Source organism: Aedes albopictus, chromosome 2, assembly GCF_035046485.1.
Source record: "Aedes albopictus strain Foshan chromosome 2, AalbF5, whole genome shotgun sequence".
Taxonomy (NCBI): Eukaryota; Metazoa; Arthropoda; class Insecta; order Diptera; family Culicidae; genus Aedes; species Aedes albopictus.
Genome location: NC_085137.1, coordinates 71683375 through 71709929, shown reverse-complemented (window position 1 = coordinate 71709929; position 26555 = coordinate 71683375). Strand labels below are relative to the sequence as shown.

The window sequence follows — 26555 nt, the reverse complement described above, 5'->3', positions numbered from 1 at the left end:
AGACTTTACTATCAGATAGTTCTGTCTGAGCTTGCTGAAGAATTTTGTCGAAGATAGCATTATTCTATCTTATCAGGTTTCTGAAATATAAGGGTTTGAACATTTTTGACACTGGCCTAGCGGCCGAATCGCGAACCAAAGTAGCCGTTGCCAGTTAGTTATTAACCTGCTGAACAAATCCGCCGGAGACAATATTTATCTACCTCTTCGGGATCTTGCGGTAATCGTTGCGCAAAGTATGTGGTCAATTTTGGTACCCCAAGACAATCCGGAATAACTCCGGAACCATGTGGACCAGGCACCCATGTTCTCGGCATTATGAACTAGAAGAGTTTTTCGGGAAGTTGTGAAAATTTCATCAAAATCCATCGAAAAACAAAAAAGTTATGACCATTTTTGTGCTTTTCCGAAGGTGGAAAATGTACGTTGGCTGAATGAAGGTTAATGCAATATTTTTTTCGATTCACTGGAAAATGAAGGTCCTAGGTTCAATCCCTGGCCGGTCCATTTCCTCCTACTTTTTGTCTTTCTATATACTTTCTCACTCCTCTTTACATATACATACAACTCATCTCTAGTATATGATATGTTCATTAGGCTGCGGCTTATTTCTCAAAAGTTGTTGAAACCTGGAATTCGTAAGCTCTTCTGGATTCAAATGACACAAAAAGAGAAACCTCTGAGTTTAAGCCAAAAATATTGAGATTTAGAGGTGGCGCAATCGCCTCAAAGTTGAATTTTCGAGTAATAAAAAGGTGTTTCCACTTGAAGTGCTATAACTTTCTCAATTTTTGACCGATTTTCAATCTTTTTTTATGGATTTGTCACAAATTAAATTCCGAATAAACTCGTAGAACATTAAAATTTTCCGAAGTCACGCAAAATATGGGCAGGGCATGTTGTGAGAATGCCGGAAAACAACCTGCAAAGCTGGTGTTTGCAAGAGATCCGGATGGTACAAGAAGACCTGGAGGCCAGCTTGCAAGGTGGGCGGACCAGGTGGAGCACGATCTGGCAAGAGTGGGACGCGGCCGAGGATGGAGGACTGCAGCCACGAACCACGTATAGTTGTGACGAAGAATTTTTGATTCGGTTTTATGATTGTAATGCAGGCCCGTGCACAGAAAAGGGAGGGGGTTTTCCTCATTCGGTAAAAGGCGCCAGTATATGGAACATCGGCAATGGGAGGGGTTTAACCCCCAAAACCCCTCCCTTGTGCACGAACTTGTTGTAATGTAATGCTAAATAAACGAATGAAATAGATCATTCGTTCAGTTTTCTGACGTTTTATAAATCAATTTTTATTTTCCATAGTTTATTTTATAAATTACTTACCTTGACAATATTTACATTTTTTAACCGACACAGTTTCTGACAATCACTTTACAACACGAGCTGAATAATTCAAATTCAAAACCTTGAAAGGCATTCGTTTTCCAGATGGCAAGGGTTTCTTTCGCAATCATACGCACTTCATCGATTGTTGTTTGGTTTATATTTGAATTTGAAATTGCACTAATATCATTCCGCAACTATTTACAATATTCCTAGAGCGTATTACGATTATACATAGCTGACAAGAGTTTGGCAAACGGGTTAATTAGATAAATTAAATCACTCTTTTCTTCAAACATACACCCACACGAACGTGCAAAAACAAGCAAGTCAACAAATGTATGTACACAATTAGCTAGTCCTAAGTTTTTGTTCTTTGGCTGCATATTTACACGTGATACTGCACTTTTTTTTTGGGGGAATCACAATACCGGAAATATACCTACCACGGCGATCAATCATAATAAATACTGGAAAAAAGTTAGACTAACTCGTAAGAGTGGTTTTGTAAACAGAATCATATGCATACAAAAGGATTAGACATAAATTATTAGAATAAGTATTGAGTTAAAGAGTTTTGCTTTGAGTTTGTTGTTTAAAACGGGGAACACACGATATGTAGATCTATAAATGCATTCATTCTACAGAGTACTGGTCGAGCTGGTCACACCCATCTGGAGCATTTCTAATGGAAACCTTCTCTGCGCCTAGGAGAAGCGATTAGTAAGCGGTTTGGCTGGTGTAAACTGAGGTGTGATCCCAAAGTCTCGACGCCACCATTTCGAAACCTGACAACACGGCAGATTATCTCTAAACAGCGAGGGATAAGCGGTTGTTGGCTTGTGGCTATTGTTTTCTAAGCGAGGGGTTTTACGCGGTACGTTACCCTTCTGGTAGCTCTGTAGTGGTTTGGTAGTTTGGTATCAAGTTGTTCGATTGGTTGAGTGGTTGGGTAGTAGCAGTTAAGTGTTAGTTGGCAACTCTATTTACATGTACTACTGAATGCTCTAGGGGTCTCTGTTAGTGCCTACACTACAGGTGTGTCTGTAAGAAGAGAAAAGAAAACGTGAGTAGGATAATCATTTACAGAAATGAAGTTTGATAAAAACGAAAAACAAAGCAAGGAACAGAAGGAAAAGTTAGAAAACAGGAGTTATAAGTAAAGGAACAACCAGACCAAACAAGTGTTTAATGTTGTCTTCTTTTCCTTTATTTGGTAGTCTTACAACCATGTGATACATTGAGATGTATGATATTTGTTTGGATAGATTCTTCGCTTTCGACGACTTCGCTTGGCTTCGTTTGTAGGTATTATTTTGATTACAACGTCCCATAATATAGTGTTCTCTGCGCGATTGTTTTCCCCTAATCGTATAGGGATCATCTTCACACATCGAACATCGAAAACTGAAAAGATGCTTCTCAAAACAGAGAAACGAAAACAATGTGCCAAATGGAGTTGTACAGCAGGTTAGTTTTGGTTTGTCGTATTATTGCTTCATGATCTGTGGATGTGATGGATGCAAACCAAGATTTCTCCGCGAGTAAACATTGAGACGATTTTGTTCAAATATGTAACAGTTATTGCATCTGGTTATATGATTTAGCTATTAAATTTATACTAAATATTCCGTTCGTTCGGGTTGTTCTTTTCTTCCGTGATGAGGTTGGCAATTTATTTCGAGTACGCGCGCCTAACTATCTATCCGAATGTGAGTTTTTAATTTTCGATCGGCATGCTCGTCGTGAATATCTAGCGAATAGAACTCAAATGTTGGGGGTTTTCGATTAGGTGTTATATGGGAGCAACCAAGCGAATTCATTAACAAAATGTAGAATGTTTACTTGCCTCTTTTCTCTCAACAGCTTCAATGATTATAACAACACTTTCATTTAAATGCTGCTGAGAGCAATTGTTCACTTTTTACAAGTTCTCCTCTTTGCATCTGATGTATTTCGTAATTATCTTATTATTGTACCGAGTTTTGGGTTTGGGTTGTGTAAATATTTCACAAATCTGTTTGTAGCATCGAACATTCTACCTTTTATACCTCCATTATTGTTCATAATTCATACTTATATATATCTTCTGAACCTTCTCTCTGAATCCTTCCCGGCTGTATGATTGCCTTTCCAAGTTATGTTTGAAGTTCTGTCTGGGTCTATTGCTTTAGGGAATTTAGGCCAATGAAATCATAATGAAAGCTTCTTAAACGGAGTGTTTGATGGAGTTTCTTTAACGTGAACTTGCACGGAATATCAACACAAAACTTTTTAAAAGTCATCAGGAACAGACGTCACCTGCACTACTAAATTACTGAAGCAAATAAGTAGTTGGCCACGAGAAACGGTTGCAAATACGTATAAAAATATCCATTTTCTAACAACCACGCTTGTGTGTGTGGTTGTGGGGGTTGACCTAAGAGAAAATCAAAATTTGTGTCAGCCTTATCTGATTATTTTCTCAAGTTCTATGGCAGCCCAGCTTTCATTCAGGTACAGATACAAGACAACAGTAAAGGAGTGAAAGAGACACTAACATAAAAAAGTGTCAGACATTTTTTCTTATTACAGTCATATCTTCAAATTGAATTACTTTTCAATATTTAATACACACCTCGTTACACTATCGAAGAACCGCCTCAAACCAACTCCTCTGGAGTATTCCTCGCAGGAGTCCCGATAATATTATCTGAAGGGATCCTGTACCAGGAAAATCCCAGGAGAAATTCTAAAACGAAATCCTGGGAGAAATTCCGGGAGGAATACCTGAAGGAAGTCAAGAAAAATTCTAGCAGAAATCCCGGGAGCAGTCAATAATATGCTGCTAAACGGTAAGTCAAAAAGGAGAGCGTCCAACATATCTCTGGTCCTCACAAGTTCCCACCTCATGCTTCCACGGGTCAAGCGATGACAAAGACCGCCAGCTAAGAGTTGTGTGCTTAGCTGGTAGTGCAACCTGGGAACAGTTGTCCTTCTGACTTCAGCTAGATTGAGGAGGTACGTCTCCAGCGTCTGTTCATTAAGGAGGTGCGGCTCAAACAGCGTCTGTTCTGGCATCCAGCGGCTGAGTATGACATGCTCCTCCACCGGAAGCTATACCTAAGGTGGCAGCCCCACCACGGTGGATAGGTGACCTTAGGCCAACAACCTACTGTCTCAATAAGGAAATCATGCAAGTCGGCAGATATTTGACCTGGCCACAGGTCAAGGCGATGGCTGGCAATCGCCTAGGATGGAAATCTTTCAATTCGGCCCTCTGCACCACCGCGGATGCCCAGGACTGAAAGTAAGTAAGTAAGTAAGTAATCAATAATATAATCCTGGAGTAATATCTGAAAAAAATATCTCAAGAGGAATCTCTGAGAGAATTCTGGAAGAATCTCTAAAAGTATTTCTAAAGAAATCCCAGGTGAAATTTAGGAATGAATCTCGAGATAAATCCTTGATACGATTCCAAAATGATTCCTGACCAAATCATCAAAAGAAACTCAGAGGGATTCCCTGAAATAATCTTGGGAAAAATCCCTGGAAGAAACTTGGAAACAACAACAGCGTCCGCGAAATCTATGAACGAATCCATAAATCAATATTGGGAAAAATACCTGAAAGTATGCCGGAAGGCATCAAAGAGAAATTGCTAAAGGAATCCCGAGAGAATTCCTTAAATAATCCTAGGAAGAACCCTGAAAAGATCTCAGGAAAAATCCCAAGAAGAATCAATAAAAAAAATCCCGGGAGAGGAATCCTATCAGGAATTCCTGAATAAATTCCAAAATAAATCCATGATCTCAACAGGAATCGTTTAAAATATCCTGGAGAAATCCCGGGAGAGATCTCTGGAGTCCCTGGTGAAATCCCAAGCAAAACATAGAAGATCCCCGGGAAATCCTTGGAGGAATCCTGGAAGGTCTCACGAAAAAATCTCGGACTACCTGAAAGAAATTCCGGAAGGAATACCGGAGGAAGTCTCTGAAGAAATCCCGAGAGAAATGTCGAAGAGAATCCTGGGAGGAATCTCTGAAAGGATACCTGATGGAATAATCAAAAAAATCTGGGAAGGAATTCCCGGGGTAATTCTATGGATGAATCATGGAAGGAAATTTGCCAGAATGTACCATTCTCCAGAAAGTACCATTTCCCAGAAATTTTCCAAAGTTCTTAATCCAGAAGTGTTCCCAATCTAATGATAATTTACACCATTCTAATTGAAAAATAAATCTTTTTTTTTATTTGTTTGGCATCGATTAGCTCACAATAACGATTGTCAAAATGTATAATTTTATTTTTGCTCCGATTTATATGCGAAAGTTAAATAAATTATTGGAATGTAAGAGCAAACAAGAAATGGTTTTAGAGTAACTTTTAAAGAAAAGCCTATAGTTTGAAGAAGGGCAAATATTCATCAAAGATTTTCCTCTCTTCAACACATAGCTCTTTCCAGCTTTTACTGATATGGAGTTTTTGGCTTTACTTATATTTTTCAAAGATTCCCTTCTTTCAATTGGAAGTCATTTTTAAGCTTATTTTTGACAATAACAATATCATGATCACTTTAAATAATAATTTGTGTGCCAGCAAATTACCCGGAACAGTTGATCACACACTTAAGTCAATCGAATACCATAAACAAAAACCTTTTGGAAGCAACGAATAAAATACACAAAAATAATAACTTAAGTGACGGTTTTACCTATACCATTAGCCTGGCTGTCACTGCCCGAAAGCCTCTACTTACCCCCAATATCACAAGCTTGAATGTACCATTAGTCCGAATAACACTTGATCAAATGTTATAAAAAGCTTGTTCTTGTGGAAATTACTACTAATAATTTCAGCAGAGTTTTTGCCTTCTTTTAATCATCTGCTGTTCTTTCCAGATGAACTTCTTAGTTTATTTGCGCCATTTCTAACCAACATATTTGGGCTTATGGTGTTATGGCTAATGGCGCTCCGGCTACTTTTATAGAATCTTAATATCAATAAGGCTATTTATGGCGACTTACCGCGATGGGGGTGACAGCCAAATGTATAAATACAGTGTAAATACAACTTAACAAAGTTTCCTCAAGTGTCGTCGGTGCTTAACAAATTCCTTTGTGTTCAACTGTCACTCCGTTCATCGGATGTCAAAAATACATGGTAAACAAAAGAAATCAGCTGATCGCATCTGTCTCATGGATAGCCTTATGGTGTTAGGCCATTCGGCTGAAGGCCGTTGGGTCGAATATCATTTGGTCGAAGTTCATTAGGTCAACAAGTTATTTTACCGAATGGCCATATTTTTTTTTTGTTTTCTCCTTTCATGCTGTTAAAATAATTGTTGAAGTTGGAGCTACTGTATTTTACCCATGACTCTTTCCTTCTTTTAAATATAGGTAGATCCGTTATTTGTTTTTTCAATAATTGAACTATTAATTCCTCAATACCAATATTGGTTTTATGGATCTAACTTCTAACATAATCAACAATTCATTCCAAAAACTACAGTCAGGTTTTTTTTTACGCGGGGGATACGTACCGCGTAAAAATAAAACTCAGTTCAAAATTCGAAAAACCGCGTAAAAAAAGTCTCACCATTTCTCGACGAATCATGCAAAAATAAGACGATGAAAAAAAAATTGTATGGAGTTTTCATTTACGCGGACGCGTAAATGAAAACCACGTAAAAAAAGACCTGACTGTAGTTTTACAATGAAACTAGAAAGAACAGCCTGTGTTTAGAAGAAGGAAAAATTCACTATTTGAACTAGAGAGAATGGTTTCGTTGTAGAATAGTTATTTATGTAACGAGTGGCAAAAAGTTGATTTTTTCAGCACGAGTCGTGTATTTATCCAACGAGGCTTGCCGAGTTGGATAAATACGAAGAGTGCTGAAAAAATCGAGTTTTGCAACGAGTTCCATACAAAATTTTATGCAATGATTTTTTTCATAATGCAACCCATTTGAGTTGCATAATGTTCATAATGCAATTCAAATGAGTTGCATTATGAACATTATACAACTATTTTTCATTATGCAACTCATTTCAGTTGCATAATGAACCAGTTCGGAAAAATTGGCCATTATGATACCAAAATGAGTTATATAAAATGCAAATTATGATACTGAATTGCATAAAAATAGTTTTCTGCACCGAAACCCTTGATGTTCATCTAGTGAATTTTGCCTTCTTTTAAACATAGGCTGTTCTTCTTAGTTAGTAAGACTAGATTTAGACACCCAAACAAATTTAAGAAACCGTTCCGATTCCTGTTCTATAATCACTGAATTGCGATTCGTGATCATCATTCTACTCATTGATCATTCGGCCTAATGGACTTCGGTCAGCAGTATTTTCACCATACCAGATGTTTGTGGACCTATGAACTTATAGCCCAGTTACATCGAAGTCTCACGCTTAGTATCATACAGGCGTATCTGCAATGATTGATTTCTCTTCATCGATTTTCTATTTGCTCAATAACTACCGGTGAATTATTTCCAGTTGTTATCATTGTTCTAGCCCTAGTCGTCCTTTATCGAAACAAACCAAGAGATCATTCTAGCAGTGAACATATTGAATTATTGTAAAAGATTGAAACTGACGACATTTTCCATGTTAATGGACTGAAATATATCCTAAGTAACATATTTTAGTCAAATAGCCTAAAAGAGGTTTTCAAAACCATAATAAAACCAATATGAAAGGTATTAGGTTTTCTAGCGGTTCTCAAAACCTCTACAAGACTAATTGGTCACCAAAATGTTACTTGGGATAACCACCAAATTCTCATAATCACATCTTTAGTTTCAATTTATTCTTAGAAAATGGAGAAAATTTCTATTTGCCCGAAGGTACCATTTGCCAGAATGTACCAATCCCCAGAAATTAATATTAAATATTAAATTCTGGGGATTGGTACATTCTGGCAAATGGTACTTTCGGGCAAATAGTATTCTGGCAAATGGTTTTCTGGCGTTTGTCATTCTGGCGAACGGTTTTCTGGCGAACGGTTTTCTGGCAAATATCGCACAATCGAAATAAATGAATGTCTGTAGGAATTTCGGGAAAGAAACCTTGAATTAATCTTTATATAAATCTTGAGAGGAATCTCTAAGGGAAACCTGGGAAATACTAATTAAGGAGGAATTCCTGATGAAATACTGGAAGAAATCTCTAAGAAAAACCCACAATAAATCCCTTAAGGAATCCAGGGAGACAACACAATAAGAATCCTGCTGAAATGTCTGATGCAATTCCTGAAAGAATCCCGGGAGGAAACAAAGAATCCCCTAGAAGTATCATTAAATAACTTCAGGGGAAAATCATGAAATCCTAGAAAAAATGCCCAAAGGAAATTAAATAAAAAGTAAAAAGTTGATGGATTTCTAGAGGAATCTCTGGAAAATCTAAGAAGAAATCCCTTATTGAATCCCTGGTGAAATCCTTGACTGAAACTCAAGTGAAAAACAAAAAAAAAATCGAGAGAAATCCCTAATTTCTTTGGACGGGTACACGGGTACAAACATCGTTCGAAAACAGCCGGACATTGTCCTGTTGATGGGCGCTATCGCGCCCGAAACCGGTCGCCGAAAGGTAAATTTTAACATCTTAACGATTGTAAGAACTATAAGTGTTATGTCTCGTCTCACGTCGCACGTATTGTGTATGTGACAGTTCTGCAGAGAATTCCTGGAGGAAGCCCGGCGCAAATCCCGGGAGAAAATCCAAGAAGAACACCGGGAGAAATCCCTAAATGAATTCCAGGGTGAATCAATGATGTATTCCCGGGAGGAATCCTTATTCGAATGCCGGAAAATATCCCTCAAAGAATCCCGGGAGGAATTGATGTGAGAATCACGGGAGAAATTCTCAACGATTATCCAAAAAAAGAAATCTCAAATTCCCTAAAGGAACCCCTAAATGAATTTCGGGTTGTATTTCTGGATCACTTGTTAGAAGAATTCTTACACGGATCCCATGAAGAACGCATTCTATCGGGAGAAATTCCAGTCTGGAACGATTCCTTACAGTATTTTCTGATGGAGTTACAAGATGAACCATGATACGAATCATTGGAAACTATCGGAATGAACTGCTGAATATTTTAATTAATCCCTGCGGGAGATCTTGTATCCAAGAACACTTTTCGACTGTGTAAAACTGGAAAGAATATCTCATAAGCAAATGAAGGCAATATTTCTGATGACAATATTAACAGCAAGAAAGCATTCGGTCAAATGGCCGGAAACCCTTTTCGACACTTGACTCTTATACACTGGAATCAGGTATCAATAGGAGTAGTGTAAATTGCATTCAAAGATGAAAAATAATCTGCCAGATATCGTAGAAATCTACTTCGTCATATGCGCTAATTTCCGTCTTAATTACAGATATTCCAACTTACCTTTGCCAATGGCTCATCAGATGGGAACAAAAAGGTGTAGACTATCAATAACCAGCCCCTATAAGGACTGTTCATTAAAGAAAGTGGACACCTGTTTTTCAATAGAAAATGTGTATTTTCGAACAAATTCATAATTTTATTTTTTATAAATGACAATCAACATACATGTGGCCAAATTCACGTGAGTTTGAACATTTACTTCGCTTTTCGGAAGAACGCTCGGACTTTCCTCTTGACAGCTCCCATTAGATTCTGCACAACTTTCTCCGTAACTTTTCGTTATGCCGCAGGCCAAATTTTTTTGAACCAATCAACAGAGCTTGCTTCTCTTCCATCTTTCTTAAGGTGCCGCTTAATTATTGTCCAGTATCTTTCCACAGGACGCTGTTCAGAGAAGTTTTGTGGATTTTGCCATTTTTCGACAAAATCGACTTTTTCCGTATTGAGCATCTCTAGTGTAGAAGAAGCGATTCCTGATGCATTCCTTTCTGTTATTTTCACCGTTGATTATTCCCGTTGTGAAATACGAAGAACTCTTTAAGCCACATGAACAATTGGCTTGCCACACTAAAAACTTTTTCCCAAATTTTTCAGTTCTGATGTACCCTACATCATCCGGCACATCTGTCCCCTGCTTAGCGTTAAAAAATTGCGGTCCCGGAAGTGTATTAGTAAGCAAATTCTCGAAACGACAATTTTTTGGAACACCATTTGTGCAGAAATAATCTGCTAGTCGCAAAGCTAATACGACCTATCGCCCGAAATTTCTTACTTTTTCCGTTTTCTTTGAGTGTGTTGCCGAAGTGAACAATGTTTTTACACACTGAGCAAAAATTCACAATTTTTTGTTTAGTTTTAACTCTAAACTATTGGTAAACAGATGTCCACTTTCTTTAATGAACAGTCCTTAGCACTGGAAATTATAAAGTTTATTACCCTGTTGGGATTACTTCTTCAAATTTCCAAGGGCTCTAGACACCCTTTACCACATATCGCCAATCTGTGGTGGGACAGCACTCCGCAGTTGCAGAGTAAATGCTCGGCAGTTTCGTTTTCCGTTTAACAGAATCGACACTAGGAGGATTGTATTTTTCCAATCTTACTTAGATGATATTTACTCGGGCAGTGGCCAGTCATCAGACCAGTAATTACCCTGAGATCTCTCTAGTTTAGATTCAAAATGGACCTGGCTTTTTCTACACTGGTTTTAATGAACCTTTTTGCTTGCTTGGATGTATCCGTGGCATTCCAATTAGATTCTACCGTGAACATTTATCAAGTTTTAAGTTCTATCCGGTGGTACAAATTTTGTCACACTACAATATTGCTTCTTTTGCTCTGTTTTATCTTCCGGGAATGTCTCCGTGAATTTCTACAGGAACTCTTCCAAGATTTTTTCAGGAATTTCTCCGAAAATTCCACCGAAAATTTATCCAAGAATGCCATTGGGAATTGCTCAAGAACTTCCTCCAGGATTTTCTTCAGGAAATCTTCTGGGAATACCTCTAGGACATCCTCCAGAAGTTCCTCCAGGAATTGCTCCGTGGATTCCTCCGAAAATTTCCCCAGGATTTCCTCTAGGACTCCCATCAGGAACTTCTTCAGGAATTCCTTCGGCAATTTCTGCAGAAATTCTTCAGCGAATTTTTCCAGGAATTCCTCCGGATTTTTTTCCAAGATTTTCTCCGGAAATTTCACTGAGAATTTCCCCAGAAATTCGTCCATAAGTGGCTCCGGGAATTCTTCCATGAACTCCTCCGGGATTTTCTTCAGGAACTCCTCCGGGATGATCTATAGGAATTCCTCCAAGAATTTTTATTCTTCAACCACTTAACTCAATTTACAGCTCTTTGTCCACTAGGGCACTGCGTGAGCGATTCCAATTGGCGGCTGCACTTGCACTTTGTACAGCGCCTAAATGTATTCTATTCTTATTCCACTAATTCTAATTCGAACTGCTAGTTTTTGCGCTGCTGTCACATTTCTACCCTGTCCATGGTAGAATGATGAGCAAGATGTTGCTGTGTGGTTTTTGTTCCATTTCCAGTCCGATTGGGGGTCCATTAGAGTTGCCGTTAGCCGATATCCAAGTTTCCGGGTCCTTTAGATCATATGCTCAGAAGCTCAGAAGAGGGTCAGGTGTCAGCCGCTCTCAGTGGGAAGAGCAACTGATTTTTGAAGAAAATCCTCTGGGAATTTCTCCAGGAAGCTCTTCAGGATGTCTTCCGTGATTTTTTTCTCACAAAACCCTCTGGGAAATTCTCCCGGAATCCTTCAAGGACTTCCTCTACGAATACCTCCGAGAATCACTTCATGAATTCCTCCGGATTTTTTTTACTTATTCGTTTATTTGGAAGGCTCATCCGGAAATTTCTCCAGGAATTCTTTCAGATATTCCTCCGGGGATTCTTCTGAAATTCCTTTGGGAATTTTTGAAGGATATTTTTTAAAGGAAATCCTCTGGGATTTTCTCCAAGTATTCCTCTGAGAATCCCTCTAGGATTTCCTCCAGGAATTTCTCAGGAAATTTCTCTAAGAATTCCTCCGGGAATTTGTCCAGCAATTCCTCTGGAACATTCTTCAGGGAATCCTCCTTCCTGGGGGATTCTTCGGAGGAAATTCCTGGAAGAATCTCTGAAGGAATCCCCTAAGGGAATTCCTGGAGGAATCCCCGGGCGAATTCCTAAAGGAATACCCAGAGAAATTCCTGGAAATAATCCCGGAAAAAGTCCTGGAGAAATTACTGAAGGAATCACCGGAAGAATTGCTGATGGGAGTCCTAGAAGAATTCCCTGAGAAAATCCTGGAGGAAGTCGTAAAGAAATTCCTAGTTCTATTCCAGGAGATATTTTGGAAGGATTTGCTGAAGAAATTTCTACTGAAATTTCTGGAGAAATTCCAGGGAGAATTTCCAGAAACACTCCCGGAGGAATTCCCGGAGAAATTCCCGGAGAAATCCATGGAAGAATTCCTGGAGAAATTCCTAGAGGGATTCTTAAAGAAATTCTCTGAGGGTTTTCTAAAAAAAAAGGACACGGAAGATTTCTTGAAGGAAGACTTCCTGAAGAAATTCCCAGGGGATTTTTTTTGAACCGGAAGTTTTCTTGAAGAAATTATCAGAGGAATTTCTGGGGGAATTCCCGGGGGAGTTCCTGGAAGATTTCTCCCGGACAATTTCTTGAAGAAATTTCCGAAGCAATTCCTGGCGGATTTCCTGAAGAAATTCCCGAAGGGATTCCCGGAGACATTACCGAAGATATTTCTGGAGGAACTCCTAGAAAAATTCTCGGAGAAATCCAGCCTGGAGAAATTCTTGAGGGAATTCCTGAGGAAAATCCCGGAGCAATTCATGCAAAGTGGAAATCAGGACCCCTGCGTGCAACCATTGACTTTGACAACACTTTTAGTTGTTAACCTGTCAAGAATATCAGAATTTTTATGTAAAAACAAATTGTTGGACAAAGAGAAGTCTTTATGTCTCGTATCTGTACCTGCTATAAACCTATTATTGTAGAATTGATACTATACGACTAGAGTTGAATAAGATCAGTTTATCGGCTTTTAAAGTTCATGGATGAGGGAAAATTTCAAGTTAAAGCAATATTCTCTAACTTTCATACACATTGCTATCATACACACTTAATTTGAACACCGTGTTTTTTATATTTTTGACGAAAATAGATCTACCGAAATCTTACTGATGTTCTAATTTCGTTAAAAATGTACCGAACAGGTACGAGTGTGCTTGCAAATCGAACCAGACAAATTTTGTAGTCAAATGATTCAGAAAGTGGAAAAAAAATTCAAGTGGACTAATTAGAAACTGAACAACAAAAAAACGGAGACAATGCCCTTATATACTCCTAAATTCATCAATTAAACTAGTGGAGCCTCGTGGCCGTGCCATTAGCGACACCAAGCGTTTAAACGTACCATGCCATGTGATTCCCGCTCCGAGTGATGAAACTTTTCGCAAGAAATGTTTCTTCCTCGTATCCACTGGTGCTCGTAATGTGTGTCGTGTCCGTTGTCTAGTGTTAGTTTCGTTCAGTCTGTACAGCCTCTAGCTGAAGACGGTGTCCGTGTCTTAAAAAAACTAGGTTTAGACACTTATTGTTGTTTACAATCAACGGTGTTCTTGTTAATCGCTCATTATATGCATGTACCTAATGAACAGATCGCAAGCTCATTAAAGCAACTCCATCTTTCAACGACCATTAGTAAACAAATGAATCAAAACTTAAATGTAAAACAAATTCATCAATAAACTTTTTCACCTAAATACGATCCCAAGCCTTTTACTACATATATGATATCTTTACACCAGTCTATAGTCACCATATAAATGTATGTAACAACGACGCCTTCGGGTTTGACACGTTTCCTTTCTTCACTCATCGTGTAAATGCTACTTAATTTTGATCTTCCTGAGCAGTTCAATGCAGACTTCCACATTCGAATGCCCAAATAACTTTAAATTGAGTAACTTATCTCTGCGTTTTTTTAATCACCGACCATTTTTTCCGCTAACATAAACAACTTGCAATTGATTGTCTGACTTACGTTTGTATTCGAGGAGAAAAAAAAGTGTAGCGTAAAACAACAAATTGAGACACCAACTCTTGGGTCGTTTCTTCATTCAGAACCACTTCCGGTTTCACGCTGTTCCTTTCCACCATCGTTTTCTTCGGAACTGCTGTTCCTACTATTGCCGATTCTCTTGAGACAATCTTCCATGGCTTCCAGCTGTGTCGGATCAAACGAGAAACACAAAAAGTTTCGGTGAATATTTGTAGTGGAAGAAAAAAAAGTTTAAATATGGCGAAAGGAAGCAGGAATCGGAATTTTACACAGCAACATTCAGGTTGTATTTTGTATAACTTGAATTCGGGGGGAAAACGGTTAATGCAGTTGGAACGGGGATTAGTGTGTAGCTTTCTCAAACAATGAATGCATATGCGTAAAAGTTCAACATGAAGGTAAGTCTTTTAATTTTCCTGATCTAATTTTGCGGTAAACAATCGAACGATTTTTTTTTTCTTGTTACCTCTGGACTTCTATTTTACTCCGAATCTGAACGATAGATTTTGATTATTCAACAAAGTGTGTGTACCCTACGAGTAATGCGGTATATGCATGTGTGTATGTAAGTATGTGGGTATGCAGATGTATATGTACGCGCGTTGTATATGTTTTGATGCACCTTAAGAGTTATACGAACCGGAATAATGATAATAATGATATTTTCGCGAGATGCAGTGTTCACTTCAGTGATGTCGTTATCAGCTTAACACTACATTTGCGTTTATGTGTGATGATAATCGTAGTTTTTTTTTTCTCATTATTCAATTTCAATAATATCTACACAGTCGGATAAATGTCGATTAAAACTATGTCAACTAGGTTGCATTGGTTTGCTTATTGAGAGTTTGTTTTGCCTTGTTTGTAACGTTGATTATTGGATTTTTTTTTCTGTTGCTGCGCAATTTTAACTTTATACAGTGCAAGTTTTCCTTAACAACTAACGCAATTTGTTTTCATTATATATCATATATATATGTTCAATTCTTAGCTACACTTCAATATTTCCTGATAACGAACGCTGGCCATTTTTGTCGGTTTGTTGTTGGGTTTTCTCTATTTTGTTTGCATTATTCATTACTGTATCATGAGTAGCATCTTGGTTACTAATTCGTATGGACTCGGTCCCGCAGTGGGTGCCGAGGGCAGATGATTGGGGGGAATGTACAATCAGTTCGTCGTCGCGATTCACTTTCAGTTATAATCATAGTCTACTTGGTATCTTAGATTTTCCTGAAGTATTCCAAACAACAGTGTGCGTAAGCATGAAACATAGAACAGATCACAGTTATGTGGTTAGTAGAATCAATGGGAAGAAAAAGAAACAGGTTACAGCTGAAATAATCTTTTCAATGGAATATTTACATTTTTACAATGCAGCAGCGCTGCAAAACAGTCTACTTGCTTTTTTAAGTGTTTCGGATTGCAAACAAAATGTCAAGCGCACGAGAAGGTACCTCAAGTATATGAGTGTGTGTATCAGAAGAAGGCCGGCTCCAGAGGCACGTTATCCTCTATTTGGGATATTTGTGCCATCAGAATAATAAGAGTCTAATTCATCATCTACCTGAGGAAGAAGGAAGATAATTGGGATAGGGTGGTGCAGAGGGCTGGATTGGTTAGGGAAACAGGAAATTTGACCTTGGAAACAAAAACGCATAAGCATACCACAATGGATTCGAACAGCGCCTTGAAAAGGGCACAGTAGAATGCATAAAGGGTAATGAGAATATATAGCTGCTTATTACAGCGGGTTAAAAGCAATAGAACATCTTGAAGATTCAGGCTTCTGAAGTCAGTTTCACTTAATAAGTGGATATACGCATAACTGTGGGTAGAAACAGTTTGTATAGAGGCAGAGTTTATTTCTCAAGCAACAATTTGAAGTTCAATTGTCTCTGAAGAGGCTGAAAAAGTACCAACAGTTTGTGAAAAAATGCCTGAATATAATCAGAAAAGTGACTTTAGGCATACAAAACAATATGAGGTGCCTGTACCAGAACTGGAGAAGGTATCTGCACAATCCTCGTGTATCACTCACCTGAAATCACGATGCTACAGTACGCTATAGAACGTACGCCGTATGGTCAGAGAGATAACCACCCATCTTTTCACCTTCCTACGACCAATGGACACTTGTAGCGGTCCGAAGTAGTCGAGTCCAACATAAGCGAAAAAATCGATCTTCGCTGCTAAATGCTGTCTCGGCAGAGGCGCCATTCTAGGCACGAACCTCAGAACCTTATAAAACCGCATGAGACTGCGGCGATATGGCCGCGAGGAAATGCACGCGATACAGACGCAATGACGAAATTGAACAGGTGAAGCCACATTTTCCTGCAGCATGATCTATTTATCATCCATATTCTTACAAAGTGAAAAGTTTGCGTATAGTGGAACAATAATGTCGCGATCAGTCTTGTAAACTTATTTCTCGGGGATTTCGGCTTTCAGTCAAAGAAAAGTGTTGATTTTCTTATCTCATCGCTTTTCTTTGACTGAAAGCCGAAATCCCCGAGAAATAAGTCAACTTCCCAGTCGAACCTCTACAAGTCTTGTAAACATTCGACACTTTTCACTACCTTCATTTCGTTGCTGCAGTCGGGTGTCAGCATTGCTTTGTTATACTCGTGCGCTACCGGTAGAACGGAGATCAATAAACATAAGATAGGGTTAAATCAATGTCATCTGACACAATGACATTTGTCTAATTCCAGCTTTTCGCATAGCAATTTTCAGCCAATTCCGATTATGGATGTCAATATTAGTTTATTCTTGCATGTTGCATTGAATACGATACACATATGGCCAACACACCTCTCATTATGGAAGAAGACAGGAATGGCAAAAGCCGAACCGTCTCACGAAGTGGCTATCGTGGTGAAGTGCATTCGCTTGACATTTTTGTTTCGTACAGTAGTTTGATTGCTTGTGTTGCGAATGTAGGAGACAAAGGAGGCCGAATATCGACGAAAAGGTTCAAATGACTGTGATCTCTAACAAGACTGACTGGTCGCGGTAAATATTTGTTCGTTTTCTGGCCACCTGCCATTGTGCTAGCTTTTGTTTTGATATGAACGGCCTGAAGGCTGCTGCGATGCTGCTGGGTGGATGACAGTATCTGTTAGATTTTGACACTGCGTCTGTATCGCGGGTCTCTTCTAGCGGCCATATCACCGCCGCCCAATGTGAATGTATTATGAGCGCCGCAATACCATCTACCAAAGTTGCGGCAACACGTGAGCTGGGAACAGCTTTTAGGGGCCATCCATTAAGTACGTCACGGTCCTAGGGGGGAGGGGGGGTTTGTGAAAGTGTGACAAGCAATGTATTAAGTATAGGAAAAACCCGTACGAAGGGGGGAGGGGGGGGTCGAAAATTCCCAATTTTAGCGTGACGTACTTAATGGATGCTCCCTTATAGTGAAGGGCGATATGCAGAGGCGCGTCGTCGGTTGGTGGCCGATCGACGAAATAATGTGCAGGTTGAGAATCAAGGGCCGATTCTTCAACATCAGCATAATAAACGTGCACAGCCCTCACTCCGGAACCTTTTTTCTTTTTTTTTATCTGTATTAACGAGATTTTTAGCCCTAGGCTAGTTCATCTCGGGACCCACGCTTTACTTCCCTTCCGAAGGAAGAACTCACATTTTGCGAGTTTGTCGGGAGTGGGATTCGATCCCAGGTCCTCGGCGTGATAGTCAAGTGTTCTAACCATCACACCAGGTCCGCTCCACACTCCGGAAGCACTGATGATGACAAAGTCGCATTTTACGCGCAGGAGACCTAAAAGTTCAGGTAGGCCAGGGGGAGGAAAGCAGACCGACGATTGGAAAGTTCAGCGCCCACCAGCTGACGAACGAAAATGGCCTACGCCTCATCGATTTCGCCGCCTCCAAGAACATGGCCATTCGTAGCACCTTTTTCCAGCACAGCCTCCCATATCGTTACACCTGGAGATCATCACAACAAATGGAATCGCAAATCGACCACGTTCTGATTGATGGACGGTACTTCTCCGACATTATCGACGTCAGGACCTATCGTGGCGCGAATATCGACTCTGATCACTACCTGGTGATGGTTAAACCGCGCCCAAAACTCCGTTATTAACAATGTACAGTACCGGCGGCCGCCCCGGTACGATCTAGAGCGACTGAAGCAACCGGATATTGCCTCAGCATACGCGCAGAATCTCGAGGCAGCGTTGCCGGACGAGGGTGTGCTCGATGTGGCCCCTCTAGAGGACTGCTGGAGTACAGTTAAAACAGCCATCAACAACGCAGCCGAGAGCACTATCGGGTACGTAGAACGGAGCCGACGAAACGATTGGTTCGACGAGGAGTGGCGAGCGGTTCTGCAGGAGAAGCACGCAGCGCGGGCGGTAATGCTGCAGCATGCAACCCGACAGTATGTGGAGCGATACAGACAGAAGCGGAAGCAGCAGACCCGTCTCTTCCGGTAGAAAAAGCACCACCTGGAAGAAGCGGAGTGCGAGGAAATGGAACTGCTGTGCCATTCACACGAAACACGTAAGTTCTACCAGAAGCTCAACGCATCCGGCAATAGCTTCGTGTCGCAAGCTGAAATCTGCAGGGATAAGGACGGGAGCCTCCTGACGGACAAACGTGAGGTGATCGAAAGGTGGAAGCAGCACTTCGACAAGCATCTGAATGGCGAAGAGAATGTAGGCACGGGGGATCAAGGCAGCGGAGGAAATTACTAAAGGGTGATACGGTCAAAATTTGGTCACACAATTTGTTTCATAACTTGAGACTGCGTACACCAAAACAGCTGATTTTTGGACCAGTATTGGTACATTATATGTAGCTTATACCATAAAATTTTCATCAAAATCGGTTTGGTATTTGCGGAGATATTGTGAATCCTGAAAACTGCAATTTTAAAACTTTGTACAAAGTGGATTAAAAAATAAGAACACATTTTTACTCTTTTTTTTTATAGAGCCAGAAATACTAAACCAATTTCAATGAAAATTTTTCTGTGTGTAAAGTATACATATCAAAATGTTATGTAAAAATTTCATTCAATTTGATTCAGCCGTTACAAAGTTATATTTGTTTAGGTGGTCAAATTTTGTCAAATTTTGTCGAGTCAAGTCAAATTTTGGTCACACAATTTTTTTCATAACTTTAGATTGCGTACACCAAAACAGCTGATTTTTGGATCAGTAATGGTACATTATATGTAGCTTGTACCATAAAATTTTCATCAAAATCGGTCTAGTATTTGCGGAGATATTGTTGAACCCTGAGATCCGTAATTTTAAAATTTTGTGCAAAGAGGATTCATACATTTTCACTGTTTTATTTATAGAGCCAGAGATACTTAACCGATTTCAATGAAAATTTCTCTGTATGTGTAGTATGCATATCAAAATGTTGTGTAAAAATTTCATTCAATTTGATCCAGCCGTTACAAAGTTATATTTGCTTAAGTGGCACCCGGTCAGTTTTTTTCATATTCAAACTGTTACAACTTTGAAAGTATTCATACAAAATGGCTCAAAATTTTACTAAGAACGTATTTTCATAATAGTACTATACTGTAAAATTTTGATAAAAATCGGAGCAGTATTGGTAGTTCTATAATCAAAATTGTGCTTTATTGACCTTAAATTTCCGAAAATTTACTATGGAGCGCCTTTGTACAAAATTTTAAAAAGGTAGGTCGATGGTTTTGTCTATATATCAACCAATACTCAATCGATTTTGATGAAAATTTTATGGTATAAGCTACATATAATGTAGCATTACTGGTCCAAAATTCAGCTGTTTTGGTGTACGTAGTCTAAAGTTATGAAAAAAATTGTGTGACCAAATTTTGACCGTATCACCCTTTATGTTGGTGCAGCAGAGGACGGAAACGAATCAACTCCCACGCTGAGGGAAGTTAAGGATGCCATCCACCAGCTCAAAAACAACAAATCGGCTGGTAAGGACGGTATCGCAGCGGTACTCATCAAGATGGGCCCGGAAGGAGTGGAAGGTAGGGTAATCTGTCCATCCACAAAAAGGCGACAAACTAATGAGTGAGAGCTTTTGAGTATTTTGAATTCCGCCTACAAAGTGCTATCTCAGATCATCTTCCGTCGTCTTTCACCTAAAGTAAATGAGTTAGTGGGAAATTACCAAGCCAGTTTCATCGACGGCCGGTCGACAACGGACCAGATCTTCACCGTACGGCAAATCCTCCAAAATGCCTTAAATACCAGGTCCCAACGCATTATCTGTTCATCGACTTTAAAGCGGCGTACGACAGCATCGACCGCGCAGAGCTATGGAGAATCATGGACGAAAACGGCTTTCTGGGAAGCTGACTACACTGATTAAAGCAACGATGGAAGGTGTGATGCGACGAGCCGGGCTCAACAGCCGGGGAACGATTTTCACAAAATCCGATCAATTTGTGTGCTTCTATCGATGAAATAATCCACCCTTGAAGTTATGCATAAAATAGTACTATTATTGTCATAGAAATTGCTACCTTTCATTTGGTAGTTTCCAGAACATAAACTAGAATTAAAACCATGTCAAAATTTCTGATAGTTGATTATTATTGAATTACTCTGAAATGTTTTAAAGATGGTCTTCGGTATGGCTTAATAATGATTGTCAGAAGCAAAAGTTTATTGTTCATTGCGATGACGGTCTCTAAGTAAATGTGAAAACGTGACAGATAAGATCTTCGTTAGTAACTGCAGCTTCAACAAAATAACAACATTTGATGAAAATGAGCGATTGTGGAATGGTTTTCCAAAAACCACACATACACGCACAAACACGTAGAAACGAAGGAAAAATCGAAAGGCTCTGTACGCAGATGTTTTTTCAATACTAACTTAGAACAGTTTTCTCCAAGCCGACAGGAAACCGTCCGTGGAAAGCGAGATACATCCAACGGTGGGTGGATCTGCAATGGCCTACAAATCAAACGAAAAACCGTAGAACCGAAAAAAAAGGTTGGAGGTAAAACTTAAAAGGAAGAAAATTAAAAATGTTCCACAAAAGAAGGGGATGAACGAACTAAAGCACGAATGAAGCGTTGACTTTCTTTTCTAGTTGATTAATAATCACAAAATTAACATGTCCGATTTTGTATTTCTGCTGTAATTGTATAATTGTATGGAATAATCTACACAGTAATATAACTAAACTGGATTGCTAACAATAAATTATAAAAAATAATATAATTACACAATTTGCAAAAGGTTAACATTTGCCTAGCTGCGCGTTTGATGATGATGAATCCACAAATGTGAAAGCTAATAATCTTCAGTTAGAGACGTTCAGCTCCACTGCTCGGAAGATGTGGTTAACTTGCGTCGACAATATTTTTGTTTTATTTACAAATGAAACGCCCTAGTAGCATTTTCCAATGGTTTTCTTAGGATTGAAGTTATTATACAGAAAAGGGGGAGTATTCTGCCGAAAATGCTTTTGTGAAAGTTGTGGGTCGTCAAAAATGAGAGATTCTCCATGCGGAAGAGAATGAGCTAAGAAGGCATGTATTCGAATTGGGACAAGGTTTGCGTATGACGTACTTTTCGCTATTTGTAAAATTGTAAAAGTGATAACCTATGTTAAACAGAATACAATAAATAGAAGCTATAAATACATATTCTAAATCACAATGCGATTACATATTCTGTGTTTGCGAATGGTTCCACCCAGGGGAATGGCATTGCAACATTTCATTCGTTGATCCGTAGCACATTGCGTTCGAGGTCGGCCAGTGAACCGTTACTGCCATCGGTGGACGACCCGAGGCCATTGTCCACCGAAACCGTCACCGGCGATGACGAGGTCGTGGAGGCGTCGGTAGTCCCGATGGTCGTAATGGACGCGGCCGACTCCATCAGTGGCCGATCGGTGGACGTCAGCACCCGGCTGCTGCTGGTAGTGGTAGTGGCCATCATCGCCACCGACGACGAGGACCCACCGGTCGAGCCACCCGGGCTGACGGCCATCGATGATCCACTTTGTTCGATACTGGAGCAGCTATTGTTCTTCACATAGATCACCTGTTTGTGGAGCTTTCTGACATTGAACGAGGACGCCGATACCGACGAAGCGGAAGAGGAGTAATGCGATTTGGAACTAAAGCTTACCATTTCGGACGTGAGCGAGTTGAGGGCCTTCTCGACCGTTGGCTTGTGGCGGTCTCGATCCGAGAGGGTGGTATGCAGTGGAGACGAATGGCCTGAGAATGCTGTCGAGGAAAAGAATGTTAGTTGTTTGACACTTTGTTAAAATGACCATCTCTCTGCTATAAGCTTTTAGGGTCTGATAGAAGTTTTATAATGACTATTTCATTGCTTCCGACGTATAAACTTTGAAAGCGGAATAATTTTAGAAAAGTTCCTAACATCAGTAGGTACTAAGCAAGTCGCGAAAATTCTCCTACAGTCCTAGACCATTGATCAGGGTGCTGATCAATTGTTAATTATATAAAAGATCGATAGATTTTTTTTTCGAATGAGTGTAATCAGTTTCGTACCTTTTAATTCCGCCTTATGTTGCTTATCCTTTGACAGATACGCGTATTTCGACTACTACTTGTAATCTTCCTCAGTGTCAGTTATCCACAGTGGATAACTGACACTGAGGAAGATTACAAGTGGTAGTCGAAATACGCGTATCCGTCAAAGGATAAGCAACATAGGGCGGAATTGAAAGGTACGAAACTGATTACACTCATTCGAAGAGGGTATTCTGCTTAGAGGGTTCGAAAAGTCGGTACAAGATCGATAGATTTAGCAAAACGTCTGTGCGGCTTTACTAATCTGTATATAATAATGGCCCAAATTAACTTAAGGTTGAAGGATTCGTCATTGGTATAATCGTCATCATTGAACATTGCAAAGCAGTTTTCTCGTTCAAAACTGAAAATTTCGTTTTGACAATGTATTCATTGTACTCCATTTTCCACCCACAATACAGTGAAGACATTTTCACTATGAAATTTTCAGTTTTGGACGAGAAAACTGCTTTGCAATTGCGAAACCTTCAGCCTTAAAACGTTTGCAGCTTCACTGCCATTCCTTGCTTTTCCGGAGAAGACAACAACAGAGAGATCAATCTGCAAATAATATGCATGTAAAATAAACGCATAAGTTTACTTACTTCCTATATCACCGCTGGAGCTCGACTCCGTAAAGCTAGGCGTTCCCTCGGTCCAGGTTGGGGTCGATCCTTCGACCGAGGCCGGCGGCGTCCACGCTAGTGCACCTCTAGATCCGTAATTGCTATTGGATGACGATTCGACTGCTAAATGACTTTCTAATCTTATTTCTGATATACTGGATATTTGAATTTTGAATGTTCAATTTCGACACGGAACGGAATAAGGTTCGAATTGTATACGAAAAACAAAAAAACACATAACACACAATTTTGAAATGATTACGGATGACGAATGCACAGAGAAGGTAGAGAAAAAAAGAGAAGAAAAAGTGGCGATAGAGTAAAATGATTAATATGAGATATCTAGAAGAAAACAAATTAACGGCAGGCAAACGAAACGAACATAACTTCTACCATTCTGAAATCAACCATTTCAAGCATGGAAGAACCAAACAAACATTAACGAATCATACCAAAACCGATACGGAAGAACGATCAACCGCCTCATCCAAACCGAAATCATTCTCTAAGATCATTCACCCATCCACCCATTCCGAACATCAACCCTTGAGCCCCCCCTCCCTCGTCTTCACCATCACACCCAACTTACCTTATCGAGTCTTCCTTGTAGTTATCACTCCGGCAGGAGGTGCTCCGCCGGTCCACGGTGCCCCCGGTGCTGCCACCGTCACCGCTGCCGATTCCTCCGCTGCTCCGGCTGAGGCCACTGGTAACCCCACCGCCGCCGCCACTTCCCCCACCGCTGCCCGTTTTGTTATCGTCCGAAGAGTGCCGATGACTACTGCTACCGTGCTCGGAGATGTCGTCGAATGCGGGAGGAGGGGTGGAAGAACAGGAAGGAGATGTGCCTAGGCGAGCGATAAATAACGACACAATACGAGGAAAGAAAGCGGCTAAGTTGGTTGCTTCATTTTTGCGGTTTAAACTATTTAGTGTGTTTAGTGAAGTTTTCTCTCAAAAAGATTTAAAAAAATATGAGACGAGCGAACGTCAAAGGATTGCAAAGTATGTGTACTACAGGTTACCTATAATCAAAAATCTTTTTTTTTTCTCATTTCAATGGAAATATACTAAGTTGTACCAGAATTGACTACCATAATGAAGTGAATAAAAATGTAAAGAACAGCGTTGAATATAAGCTTATAAATTATAGAATTACTTTTGGGTTGGAAACCAAAATCATAAGATACTAATTATTTGAATTAAACTTAAAATCAGAAGAAGCAATAAAAATTAAACTATGAAATAACTAGTACAGTCGAAATATTTTGAATGTCTCACTTTTAAAAAAATATTCAAACAACAATAACTTTTCGTAAAGTGCACAAAAAATCTCAAATATTCACTGTTAGTTGATCAACTAGTTAAGGTACATCGGGGCTAGTTGAAACGGGTGGGGCAAAATGAAACGCAAAGTTTTGAAACAGATTTCAATCAAAATTGAAAACTCATCCTTCGCTAAAGGATTGTTTGAATCAAAAACTATGTGTTATGGCAATCAGATTGTTTATCATCATTAAAAATCATCATGTTGACCCACTGTTTCATCTTACCCCACCCGTTCAACTTGCCCCGGTGTACCTTATAAATTAATGGTTCAAATTGTGCAGTTCTACTTGACGCTAGAGCTATTTTAGTAAAATGTATAATTATCTGATGGTGATTTTTAAACTGTTACACGTGAACATACATGACTAAAACAATAAGCTAAACCTGAAATTTATTACGGCGTGTGCCAATTATAGGAACCCTGTACCAGTTGAGGACACCTTTTTTAGTTTCGGCCCCACTTCGCACTGTTTGCATTTAAAATGGTATTAGCCATAACTGGCACACTATGGCGAAATAGGTGTCCGGCCATTTGGCCAAATATCGTTTGGCCGAACGCCATTTGGCCGAATGTCATCTGGCCGAATGGGTCGTTTGGCCGAACTATGATCAAAAAATTCTGAGGAAGTTTTTGACATTCAAACTTGCAATATGATCATCCGAAATATTTCTTTCTGCCTATGATTAAAAGGCTATTCTGTCTAGTTTTGCCATTCATGGATTAGTTGGCGTTGAAACTGCCAATATTTTTCCAAAGATTTTTCCTTCTTTGAATCATAGGCTATTCTTTCGAGTTATACTGTTACGGAAAACAGTGACTTGGTCAAATAAGTTCATCATTATTTTGCGGCCAAACGGCATTCGGCCAAAGGACCCGGAACCGGCGAAATAGGGTACAAGGAAGTCGAAATTTTAAGGAAGTTTATTTATTTCTATTATAATTTAACCAGATGTTGAAGTCATTTTTTACCCAAACCGTGCATTACGCCAGCGAGCTGTTATCAAAGGATGCATAAGGAAGATTAAAGTGCAACTATTTTTTACGACCATGATCACTTGTTCACAAAAGGATTTTTAATTGACTTGCATTGTTAAAGGTTGAAAAACAACTGTGGTGAATTCGAAGTACTATTATAGCCAAAACTGGTACAATGAGTCAATATTTAAATTGAAAAGAACTAGTTTGAGTCAATTAAAATTACCACCTTTAATGTTACGTTCGTCCCCTGTTGTACCGTGTTAGCACAATCATACGACAAATATCGCTGTCGAATCATCGTAGTAACTTTTTATTTCGACAAACTGGCCACCCTGCACTACCTAGCGCACTTGGAAACCCTATTTCTGTTTAGATGTTTGAATTTGTTGCTGAAACCCAAATCGAGCAAGTATTGCAGTAGTGTGAACGGAAACCTAGTTAGTCAGAATTAGGTATTTTTCAACTTTGTAGAACATTCTGTTGCTCTATATGGTAACAATGAAAAGATGACATTTTGATCTTGAGAATCATTTGGACCACCCTAACTTCACATCTATATATATTAGACTGGGTCAACAAAGTCGATTTTTTGGAACAAAGCTTTTTCGACTCATTTTAGCGTCCAAAGTAACTGTGCAAAATTTGGGAGCGATTGGTTGCTTCCCCGTATTCCGCATTGCGATTGAAATTTGTATGGAATTTAATATGGGAAAACGTGCTTTTTTGCATTTTTCTCATAAGTTAAAATTTTTTGTCTAAAACAATCTAACCA

General features: G+C 39.4%; 1 protein-coding gene across 17 annotated transcripts in view; it reads right to left on the bottom strand.

Moving 5' to 3' along the window:
* Positions 1-1476: 1476 nt before the first annotated feature.
* Positions 1477-26555, bottom strand: part of LOC109416244 (phosphatidylinositol 4-phosphate 5-kinase type-1 alpha) — a 207287-nt gene continuing 182208 nt past the window's right edge. For 10 of the 17 annotated variants that reach the window (XM_062849889.1, XM_062849899.1, XM_062849895.1 and 7 more), the window contains 3 exons: positions 24065-24323; positions 23455-23630; positions 21410-22540 (listed from right to left, as the gene is read on the bottom strand). In XM_062849889.1, coding sequence (XP_062705873.1) covers positions 22023-22540; positions 23455-23630; positions 24065-24323 — 953 coding nt within the window. In that variant the 3' untranslated portion in view covers positions 21410-22022. The other 7 variants (XM_062849904.1, XM_062849907.1, XR_009997419.1 and 4 more) reach the window with 6 other exon arrangements.